General features: G+C 45.6%; 1 protein-coding gene across 1 annotated transcript in view; it reads right to left on the bottom strand.

Moving 5' to 3' along the window:
- The window catches only part of Ih (hyperpolarization activated cyclic nucleotide gated potassium channel Ih), a 571,052-nt gene that overhangs the window by 200,769 nt on the left and 357,890 nt on the right, over positions 1–12,393 (bottom strand). The window contains exon 3 of the mRNA XM_080283126.1: positions 7,301–8,113. Within this exon, the coding sequence (XP_080139252.1) occupies positions 7,301–8,113 (813 nt within the window). The remainder of the gene's footprint in view (positions 1–7,300; positions 8,114–12,393) is intronic.

Here is a 12,393-nt window from a genome sequence, read left to right as displayed (position 1 = left end):
TTACTCCCACTAGCTACAGACGATTTCATTCAGCTTCCTGTCGTCTAAGGGTAAACTTCTGTCCCGTCTGTTTAGCCTGCCTGACAAATGGGCGCCCCTACCTTGAACTGGAGGGAAAAAACTGAGGGTGAAGCAAAAACAAGGGTTGGTATTCGTCAGTTACCCCTCGCTCTGGGTAGGACAGGAAGAAAATGGGGTAAGGAAAAAGTGAGAGTGAGAGAGAGAGAGAGAGAGAGAGAGAGAGAGAGAGAGAGAGAGAGAGAGAGAGAGAGAGAGAGAGAGAGAGAGAGAGAGAGAGAGAGAGAGAAGGAACGTGAAGAAAACCCTGACCTGAGAAACATACCTTTGAGAGAGAGGAGCGAGAAGGAGAGACAGGGAGAGAAGGAAAAGGGAAAAACAAAAAAAGTGAGCAAGGAGAAGGACTGGCAAGGAAGCAGGGAAACCGGAATGACCCAAAGAAGAAATAATTTGCACTAAAAAAAATAAAAGAAAAATATATAAACAACCAGAGAGGAAATATATAAATGAGAAGGGGTAAGAAAATAATGCAACTTCATGAAAACCAGCTTGAGAAGGTGGATAGCCGAAGGGGAAAAAAATCCTGAAGACGAAAGGGGTCCATGCATGAGAAAACTGCATAATGACTGAGAGGGAATGTTTGTCAGGCCCCAGGGGGAAAAATCACAGACACGAGAGACTGAGCACGCTAGCTAAGGGAAAGGCAGACGGCGAGGAACAGAGGTGGTGGTGGTGGTGGTGGTCGAGTGGGTGGAGGCGTGGACTGTTGATCGAAAGGTCCCTGGTTCCATCCCTGGCTTGGGTTTGGGATCTGTTTGGGGATTTGGAGTCTTCACAGATTTTCTTCCTAGTGATCTATATGCTCGTTGGTATAGGAGATCATGGGGTTACCTAATAAGTATCTTGCCTATGACACTTTCGCATTCTTCTCATCTATCTGTCTTTTCATCTGTCTGTCTATCTACAGTATGCACCCCTCTCTCTCTCTCTCTCTCTCTCTCTCTCTCTCTCTCTCTCTCTCTCTCTCTAATATCGACCAAGTTTGCATCATTAACACACAAAAGGTTATTAAAGAAAATGGTGAAACGATACATCCCCAGCTAACTATAATATATACTAGTATGACCTAAAAACACCCCTTTTCATACTAACACATAAGTCCAAAATGATACAGCCCTGGCATGATTAAGTACGGACTGTACGTATTAGCGCCGAAGCTGTGATATGTGAATGTGTGTTTCGTTATCTGGTGCGTACACGAGGGCTCCTGGGTCTTAGGAAACGGGCTATCTAGTCTGAGTTCAGAGTCAATTACACAAAAGCATTAAAATGGAAGAGAGAGAAAATACGGAAAAGAGGGAGATCAAACAGAGAAGAAGTGGATACTGAAAGGAGCCATAGAAGACAGCAAGCAGAGAAGAGAGGAAACAGAAGGGAGAAGAGAAGAAACTGGGGAGAGCTAAAGGAGACGAGAGGAGACAGAAAGGAGGAGAAGAAGAAGAGAGGAGACAGGAGGAAGCAAACTGAGAAGAGTGGAAACAAAAGGAAGGAAACAGAGAAGACAGGTAATGCAAATGAAAGGAGACAACGAAAAGAGCAAAGGAGCACGGCATAGAATAACTGAAGAGGGGGGAAACAAAACGAGGAAGAATATGGCAGAAAAAATCAGCAAGAAAGAAGAGACACAACAGGAAAGCAGACGGAGGAGAGAGGAACCAGAAAAGAGCAGAGAGGAATCAGAAAAGAGAGCAAATGGAGGAGAGTGGAATCAGAAGAGAAAGCAAACGGAGGAAAGAGGAATCGGTAAAGAAAGGAGACACAGGAGAGAGCGGAAACGAGAGGAGAGGCAAGATAAGAGACAGGTGGAGGATCGGAGGCAGTGGAGGAAGAGTGAGATGGTCAATAAAGGTGAGTGGAGACAACAGGAGAAACCCACACAGGGAGTAGTGGAGTGAGTGGAAGCGAGACTGGAGGATGGCAGAGAATTAAAGGAATATGGAAAAGAGGAAACAGAAAAGCAATGAATGAAAAAAATGAATGGAGATTAACATGAAGAATAAAAGTGATTAGAGGGGAGACACAGGATAAAATTGTTGAAGCAGAAATCAGAAAAGAGAAGAGGATGTCAAAAAATTCAGGGAAAGTGGAAACATGACAACCACAACGGAAAAAAGAAAAACAAAACAATAAAGTAGACAGATAACAATGAAAAAATAGACGAGATGGGCAAGGAAAGGAAATTAGACACAAGAAAAACACAAAGGGCAAAAAAAGCTTATTGGAAACTGGGAAAAAGAGAAACGGAGACGAGGAGATAAAATCATTAAAACGCAGAGGAAATGGGAAAGCCAAAAGGATACCACAGATATTTGATGAACTCTGATTTTTTAAGATGCTCAGTACAATTAAAAAACAACCCCTATCTAATAAACACACACACACACACTCACACACACACACACACACACACACACACACACACACACACACACACACACGCACGCACGCACGCACGTACGCACGCACGCACGCACGCACGCACGCACACACACACACACACACACACACACACACACACACACACACACACAATGGTTCTTTTCAAGGGGGTTGAATCAAAGGCTTTTCGTCTCATCAGCTGCCCCATCCTCTCACTGTCTGTCTGTCTGTCTGTCTGTCTGTCTCACACACACACACACACACACACACACACACACACACACACACACACACACACACACACACACACACACACACACACACACACACACACACACACACACACACACACACACACACACACACACACACACACACACACACACACAAACTGAAGTAATATTTTCTCTTCATGCTATTAAACAGATCACTGCTCCTCTCTCTCCACCTGCACAGACTCAACTCAGGCACAGCGTTCTTAAGTCTACCTTTCAACCTGCTTCCCATTTTCAAGTCTTCTAACTCAGTAGGACCTGGCATCTTAAAAAATAAATTTGTTTTTTGCGCCCTTGTTTGACTGTAATAGGACGTGACTTATTTATCTTTATTAATTGCTTGTTTATTTTTTTATTTATTCAGATTTTGGTTCCATCTTCTGCCACTTCAAATTTCAATATCCCACACGATTTTCTTGGTCTCTAGATTTTTCGACTTCAGTGTGTTAAATATAGCTTTCCTTCCCCCCAACACTCCTAAATAGTCTTCCTAAGGTGAAAATAATGGTCTGGTTGTAGTCTGGAGAAAATAATGACCAGGAGAAACTGAAGAGAGATGCCACCGTAGGGAAAGGATAAAAATAATAGGGCTATACGATGAACCGAAATGAAGGGAGCTAGGAGACGAGGACAAAGGTGAAGGAAATGGAGCAATTGGAGGAGGGTCGTAAAGGTTGACGAAGCACATGAGGTAAGAGGCTGGAGGAGAGAGAGAGAGAGAGAGAGAGAGAGAGAGAGAGAGAGAGAGAGAGAGAGAGAGAGAGAGGGGAAGAAAAGGGCAGAAGATAAGGCAGGGCTGCAGATTAAGAAACTAAAGCAAAGAGAAGGAAACGAAAAGCTGACCATAGAAAAGGTAAGCAAATAACAGAAAGCAAAAAAAAAATAATAATAATAATAATATGAAGAGTTGCTTGGAAAGACACGCTGGAAAAAGCACCTGTATATCTGTGATGTGTGATATTTACGAGGGATTCTCTTAAGCCCACGAGAATACATCTAAAATATTCGTACCTTCATAGGATAATATTAGGGCTCCTTAGCACATACTCCTTAGCGACTCATATTGAAAAATATGCCTTCCACTGCTCTGTACGTAACTTTTATTCGCTTAATGTTAGAAAAAAATAAAACAGCTTCATGCATGAGATAATAAACGTGTCAGATGCAGGTACATTAAAAACAGGTAAGGATAAAGGTGCTCGAAGGGTCACTTAAGGTAACGAGAAAATGGCCCTAAGGTGTATAGATGTGTGTGTGTGTGTGTGTGTGTGTGTGTGTGTGTGTGTGTGTGTGTGTGTGTGTGTGTGTGTGTGTGTGTGTGTGTGTGTGTGTGTGTGTGTGTGTGTGTGTGTGTGTGTGTGTGTGTGTGTGTGTGTGTGTGTGTGTTTTCCCCCTTGGCTGCTGAGATTGCGTGCAGACAGCTAGATACAGGCAGGAAATATAGGTGTCTTTTTTTGGGCCGAGCAAGTCTCATTTATGCGCAAGGAAAACGGCTAAATATAAACAGTGGGGGGTTGGAGATTGCGGCGTAATGGAGCTATCGGCATTTGCCAAACTATTTATTATTTAACATTTATTTCCCCAATTTGGAAGATCAGATAAAGGAAATTAGGTAAATGGAAATAAATAATAATGGGTATGATATGAAGATCGAAAGACTGCCGAATATTGAAAGTGTCCGTCTTTACCAAACTAATATTTTTATGTTTTTATGCAACAAGATACACAGTTCAAGAAGGGGATTCGGCATTTATCACTCTAACTTTTCTCACTTTATACAAAACTTACCTTCACTCTGCTTCACATACACTCATTAACACAACGAATGACAAGAATAAAAATGTACAAACGAATAAGATACTAAACTGAACAGTATTGAAAGTATATGTATTTACCACTTTCGTTAATTAATTTCCTGGTTTCGTGGGACCTAACCTAAACTGCAACACAGATTCGTGATACATATAAAGGTTCGTGATGCATACCATATAAAATGAAGGGACACGAACATAATCACAAATGGCATTAATATATCATTGTTTTGACTTACCTTTCACGTAGTCACTTGATACATAAACATACACAAATACTGGATAAATAACGGAATACACTACCCTTTCCCTGCACCTACACAATTGCTTGGATAGAAAATGGACTATGGGGGTGTTAGAATGTCTTTTTTTTTTTTTTCCACAGTTCCTTCACGTACAGAAAAAGGGTAATACTGGAAAAAAAAAAACTTTACCCACACATGCCTAAAGGAAAATGGGATCAGGGTGTGTTAGAAATGTATATATATGTCTTTTCTTTTCACAGTTGCAACATGTTTAGAAAAAAATGTTTGAAGGAACAGAAAAAAAAAACACACACACACTGGAATTGCTGTATACAAGACATCTGACTCCCTGGGGCAATATTTCTCCTCTTGTTGCAGGAAATGTGGTGTGGAAGGAGATAGGGCAGAGGGAGTTTTGGTGGAAGACTCTGTGGCACAACTGTGGTGTGTGGAGGAGTGGTAGGATATATGTGCTGTCGCAGAACTGTGGTGTGACGGCATGTGTAAAGAAAAGATATGGGATGTGAGGTGATGTGGAAGGAATGCAGGCTGTGGAGTGATATGTGGTAGGAGAAGAGAATGTGGTGATAGAAGATGTGGTAGAGCTGTGATGTGGGGTGGTGTGGTAGGATATTTGGTGTGGTGTGAGGAGTTGGGGTAGGAATAGACGCAGTGATGAGGGCAGCTTTGGTAGTAAAAAAAAATGTGGGGTTTGGTGTGGCAAAAGGATTGTGGTGTGACAGGATGTGCTAGGAAAAGAAATGGGGTGTAAGGAGATGCACTAAGAAAGCAGGCTGTGATGTGAAATATGGCAGAGGAGAATGTGGTGAGAGGATGTGGTTCTAACTGATGTGGTATTCGGTGTGTGGTAGGAATGGATGTTGTGGTGTGAGATGTGGCACGAGAAGAGAATTGTGATGAGAAATGATGTGGTACTAGATGACGTGGTGATAGGCGTGGTAGGAATGGACGCTGTGGTGTGATGATATTTGACATGTGGTGTGAGGTGATGTGGTGTGGTGGTAGGGGAACTGGTAGAAGATAATGGTGTGAAATCTGGTATGACACTGGTATTATATTACTTGCTAGAGGACTGTGGCGTAAAGAGATGTGGTAGGAATGAACAATGTCGTGTGGGCAAGTGTGGTGAGACGATATTTATGATGTGTGGAGATGTGGTACAAGAAACTGTGGTGAGTGATGTGGCAAATTCTGGTGTGTGAGACTGGATTACGTGTATGTAAGAATGGGGTTCGTACGTGTGAGAAACGTTTTGTGTGCGTATGAGGAGGTTATGTGTACGTTTGAGAGATTGTGCGTTTTATGGTGGTTTTGTGTGCGTGTGAGTGAGATTCGGTGATGTGCATGGATGAGAGGTCTTGTGTGTACAGTAGGTGTGAATGTATGTGCATGCTTGAGAGGATTTGTGTGTGTATGAGAGATTTTGTGTGCAAGTTAAGAGAGGTTTTGTGTATGTGTTAAAGAGACTGTGTGCGTGTGAGGGAGACTTTGTGTGCGTGTGTGGCAGGATTTGTTCACGTATGAGGAAGGTTTTGTGTGCGTGTGAGGGAGGTTTTGTGTGCGTGTGAGGGAGATTCTGTGTGTGTGTGAGGGAGGTTTGTGTGCGTGTGAGGGAGGTTTGTGTGCGTGTGAGGGAGGTTTGTGTGCGTGTGAGGGAGGTTTGTGTGCGTGTGAGGGAGGTATTATGTCCATGTGAGAGAGGTTTGTGTGCGTGTGAGGGAGGTTTAGTGGGCGTGTGAGGGAGGTTTAGTGGGCGTGTGAGGGAGGTTTTGTGTGCGTGTGAAAGGCTTTGTGCGTGTAAGGGACGTTTTGTGTACGTGTGAGGGAGGGTTTGTGTGTGTGTGTGAGAGGGAAGTCTTGTTTGTGAGAGAGTGGTTTTGAGTGCATGTGCGAGGTTTTGTGTGCGTGTGTGAGAGGTTTTGTGTACGTGTGAGGGAGGAATATATGCTTGTGAGAGAGGTTTTGTGTGCGTGTGAAGGATGTTTTGTGTGAGTTATAGGGAGGTTTTGTGTACGTGTGAGGGAGATTGTGTACGTGTGAGGGGGGGCTCTGTGTACGTGTGAGGGAAGTTTGTGTACGTGTGAGGGAGGTTCAGTGTACGTGTGAATGAGGTTTTGTGTGTGTGATGGAGAGGGTTTGTGTTCGTGTGATGGTTTTAGGTCAGAGAAGCTTTTTACGAGTGTCGAGAGACCATTAGTAGGGATGAGAGAAAGAGTTGGAGAGAGTTTTGTGTGCGTGTGAAGAGAGGTGTTGTGTACGTCCGTGAGAGTTTCTGTGTGCGTAAGAGAAGTTTTGTGTTGTATAAAAGAATGCTGTGCTCAGGTGTAACTCATGTATGATGGCGTGAAAGAAGGGTTGGAATACAGGGGAGGCAGGGTGTGGTGTGCACAGGGATGGGATGGTGTGTTGTGTAAAGGAGTCAGATGTCTTGAGTACAGTACTATGGGTGAGACTAGTGTAATGTGTACAGATACAGGTAACAGTACCATACCTGAAGTTGGAGCAGGGGTGGATGATCCAGTGGCCGGCTGCCTTCTGTCGGATGCGCTCCTTCATTAGCGCCTTTTTTGAGCCGAAGAGCTTCATGGCTAATCTATTGTCGGTGGGTTGGAAGAGCGCCTGGAGCTGGTTCTTGAGGAAGGAAGGCTTGGGCTCTACCCCCGGCGCCGCCCCCGGGGCTCCCACACACAGCTGCCCCGGCCCCAGCTCCTCCTTGGGCGTCCCGTACAGCGATACATCATCGCCCCCGAAGTGCACTTTGCTCACATCTCTGTAATTCATCTCGGGGGAGATGTAGTCGTTCACAAAGGCTGTCTCATCCTCGACCGCTGTGACCAGCGAGTCCGTGCACGTGGTGGTCTCCACAGAGATCTTGATGTCGTCCTTGAGCGTTGCGGAGCGCGGGGAGCGCACCTCCTCCTCCGAGCCGGTCAGTGGGCCCGTCACAGCCACGCGCCCGTTGGCCAGCCGGAGACTAGGCAGGCGCTGGGCGCGGCGCCCCCCGCTCCCGCCCCCGTTGGTGCTGGACCCATCCCTCCCCGCCCCGCCCGTCTCTGCTGCCCCGCCCCCGTTGGCCACGGGCCCCGCAACTCCGCCCCCTGACGTGGTGGACCCCGCCCCGCTCCCCGCCACGCCCCTCGCCCTCACCACCGCGCTGCCCGTGCTGCTGCTGCTGCTGCCGCCCCCCGCCCCGCCCCCTGCCACGCCCCCCGCACCGCCCCCTGCCGCCCCGGAGCCGCTGCCGGACAACGAGCCTGACCCCAGGTCAGCATCCCGATAGTCGCCCAGGTCCCGCTCGCTGTCCCTGCAACACAAGAAAACGCTCGTTAGCACCTGACCTCCACTATACCACAACATCACACCACCACACATCACACCACACCACACCACCCACATCACCACACCAACACACCACACCACATCACACCACCATACTACACCACATGACTTCCACATCACCACACACTACCACACCAGCACTACCACCACACCCACAGACTAATGCCCGGTAATTATCACACCACCACCATCACGCTACGGCAACCCAGGATTCCCTAATGGTCCTCTGGAAAAAAACAAAATTACTGATAAGACTCAACCTTTAACAATACACTTAAATATTGCACAAACATTAAAAAATGCCTAAAATATCACAAAGTGCAACAGTAATGGCAATTTGTAGGAACGACAATCGAACAGTATTAAATTACCCTTCATCACAACGGCATCACACACTGACTACAAATTACAATACCCTGAAAAACATAAATTATTCGGACACGTGATCAAATTTGCTCTAAAACAAAATCATATCAGTTATCATCATCATCATCATCATCATTATCATTATCACCACCACCATCATCACCATCACCATCATCACTACCACCACCACCATCACCACCACCACCACCACCACCATCATCATCATCATCATCATCAGTCATAATCATCTCTTACACACCTAAGGATTAAAATATGGGAATTAATTACTAACAAAATCATACTATAAATCACACAATTATCCCACCACTGAACGCACGTGGGGGATCAGTGGAAGTGATTACGTACGGCCGAAGAACACCAAGTCTTTACATCATCTTATATGTCAAGCAGATTAATGAGACTAGCAATTCTGACACTATTTTTAACCACCTGCTTCACCAATTTCCGAAAAAAACAGCTATTACACCAAGTTCCAGATAAAAAAAAAAAAATCTATCGTGAGTAATTCCCAAGTTTAACAAGGATGGTGACTAGACTGATATTCCCCGTCGTAACAAAGACTGGTTAATACAGGGAAGGGGAAGAAAGGAGGGTGAAAAATAGTCCGAAGTCTTTCATTCTTCTCGCAAAAACAGAGCTTGGTTAGGACTAGAGAATGATCATGCTTGTTTGTTCATGAGGCCTCTGTACTATAAATGATACCAACAGACTCTTCCTAAACATTCTAACTAAAAATGTTTTCTAAATTTAACTTCAACGTCAGGGTGCTAGAAAAATCACTAAACATTAGCTCACGACAGGTGTGTTTGTCAGGTGGAACTGCGAGGTATGAGGTGTGTGTGTGTGTGTGTGTGTGTGTGTGTGTGTGTGTGTGTGAGAGAGAGAGAGAGAGAGAGAGAGAGAGAGAGAGAGAGAGAGAGAGAGAGGTGGGTGGGGTGTGGGCGGTACTATACTATCTCGCACCTACCCACATTTACCAACACATGCACGCACTGAATAAAGAATTACTATCGATCGTCCACACACACACACACACACACACACACACACACACACACACACACACACACACGAAACAAATACAATCGTGCATCAAATCAATCCTTATTTCATTTTAAATATCACAAAATTACAGCCACAAAAAAAGAAAATAATAATAAAATAGCAAACCCAATAGTAAGTTGCAATAATAGGTTAAAAGCAGGAGGTGAAGCTTGATAGAAAACGGAACAATGGGTGTGGGGGACTTCGGAAATCTTTTGTGAGGCTATCAATACCACGACGCCACTGCCACTTGCCTCATTGCTTCCTCCCATCTTCTTCATTTTGGATGATTTATGGAGACATTATTTGATTCACTTTATTAGAGGCAAACAGAGACTGACGTGGACAGTGAAAGTTGGGAGAGACAGAGTAGGAGAATGTACGGATAACGAGGGGGTTGGGAGGAGGAGGAGGAGACAGAATATGGAGAGATAGAGAGACTAACGAGGAGAAAGTATAAAAGCAAAAGTGTGAGGTGGCTTTGAGGAAATGGAGAAAGAGCTAGAGACTAAGTAGGAATGTGAGTGACAAAGTACTGACTGAGAGGAGAGGGATAGGTGGACAGAGAACAAGAAGGAAATAGAAAGAATGAGTGGTGAAAAGCGTATGGGAGCGAGCCCAAGAAAGTGGGAGAGATTATAAAGAGATTAAAGCCCATATAAATGCAAACGAAGTACTGACGCCCCTCAACCGTCTTAAATAAGGTTATCTGATGCGGTACAATTAATAACACCAAAGATCTAACGAACTTGCGTGAGAAGAGGAAAGAAAAAGGGGCAGAAGAGGAGTCAGAGAATGGGGACTTTATGAGAGTGTGGTGGCTGGAAGGAGTTAATGGAGTGAATGGGGGATGAAAGCAGAACAGCAGAGTGAGTGAGTCAGGAGGAGGAGGAGGAGGAGGAGGAGGAGGAGGAGGAGGAGGAGGAGGAGGAGGAGACTCAGAACAAAGTGGAGAGTGTTATGGGGCGAACAGGGAGTGAGTGAATGACTAGGTAAGTGTAGGAGTGTGAGGTGACTTGGAGGAAAGGGAGGTGGAGGCTGAGAAGATGGTGGAGAGATATGGCATAAGACTGTGAGGGATTGCGGTGTATCTTGGAGAGAGGACGTCACTGAGTAGGGGCACAAAAGCCAGGAAATCCTTCTATCTAGACCTCCCGTGCAGTGAAACGCTGTCAGGCAAGAGAGAGAGAAGCCTAACACACGTACACATCAGGGACATTCAAGTATTTAATCTAATGCTGGGTTTAGCCGTCTGTTAACCTACATTTCTAGCGCCGTCCCTTCATCTCCGGTTGTGTGTGTGTGTGTGTGTGTGTGTGTGTGTGTGTGTGTGTGTGTGTGTGTGTGTGTGTGTGTGTGTGTGTGTGCTACAGTAAGTTTATGGGCCCCGTTTTTCAGGCATTACGACGGTGTATTAGTGTGGATGGCGGGGCGTGTGAGGGGGGAGGCGAGAATTTTCCTGCCCTGAGTGATGAGGGATGGACGCCTGGCACATTTTCCCTGGGCACTTCCATGATGGCCTTCCTAATATTATACCTTCCTTTTTCTCTTTTCTGGATCGTACGCACCTCATTTATAAGAGAGAGGGTATGGCTGAGATGATGTTGATGATGATGATGATGATGATGATGATGATGCGAAGGAGGAGGAGAAGGAGGAAGAAGGGGAGGAGGAGGAGGAGGAGGAGGAGGAGGAGGAGGAGGAGGAGGAGGAGGAAGAGGAGGAGGAGGAGGAGGAGGACAATGATTATAGTGATGATGACGAAATTTTCCTTTAATACCACTGCACCGCCGGAATCATTCTACACATCTACCTGTCTAAGTCCCCAGCAGCGGTAATTTAATCGTCAAACTATGTACAAATCGTCTTAAAAAAGGCAATTGCAAAAGGAACAGAAATCGTCGCAAAAACAAGTAAAAATGAAGAGGTAAAACACGTCTTCAAATAAGGCAAAAATAGTCGTGGAGGGGAAAAAAAAAAATATCACCGTCAAAACAGTCGAACGCCAAAGGAGAGAAATAATCGTCAAAAGAAGTAGTAGATATCGTCGTTTAAAGATAAAAAATCACCAGAAGTAGATATCAAGGGGTAGAGATCCCCGTCACGAGGTAGAAATGTCAAAAAGAAGTAGAAATGGAGGTCAAAAAGAGGCAAAAATCATCGTCGAAAGAGGTGTACTGCTGCCTCGAACCGGTTCAGAGTTGGCACCGTCCTCTTGCGTCATCCTTCTTGGGGGTGGAGGTGGGGGAGAAGCAAAAAGGAGGCTTTAAAATGGTTGGTGTGAGTTGGAAGGGGGCGTGTGTGCGAGGGGGTGTGGGAAAAGGGACAGGGTGTGGCAAGTGTGTTGGGGGGAGAAGAGAATGTGTGAGGGAGAAGACTGTGTGACGTTGTGATAAGAGTGGGAGGGCAGAGTTGGAGGGCTGTGTAAGGGGAGAGTGTTGGAAGTGCATGCAATTGAAAAGGGCTGTGTGTGGGAGGGTGTGGAGAATGAAAGAGGGTATAGAAAAATATATGGAGAAGGGGAAAGGGTGTGGAAAACGTGTGGAGAAGGGGAAAGGATGTGGCAAAATGTGTGGAGACGGGGAGAGGGCGTTTGTGAGAGGGATGGGGAGGGTATAGGAGTGCGAAGGAGAGTGGTGCAGTGTGGAGATAACGAGAAAAGGAGTGCGGAGAAAGGGATATGCATTGTGTGGGTGTGGGGAAGAAGGTGTGGGGTGTGGTGGAGTAAGTGTCGGGGTGTGGTGGAGTGGGTGTGGGGGTGTAGGTGAGTGGGTGTGGGGAGTCTTGGTGGAAAGATAAGTTAAGCACGAAAGA

This window comes from Coenobita brevimanus, chromosome 96 (genome assembly GCF_032717465.1).
Source record: "Coenobita brevimanus isolate Jiangsu-jjx chromosome 96, ASM3271746v2, whole genome shotgun sequence".
In the NCBI taxonomy this organism is placed as follows: Eukaryota; Metazoa; Arthropoda; class Malacostraca; order Decapoda; family Coenobitidae; genus Coenobita; species Coenobita brevimanus.
This window is presented reverse-complemented; position numbering and strand designations above follow the sequence as displayed.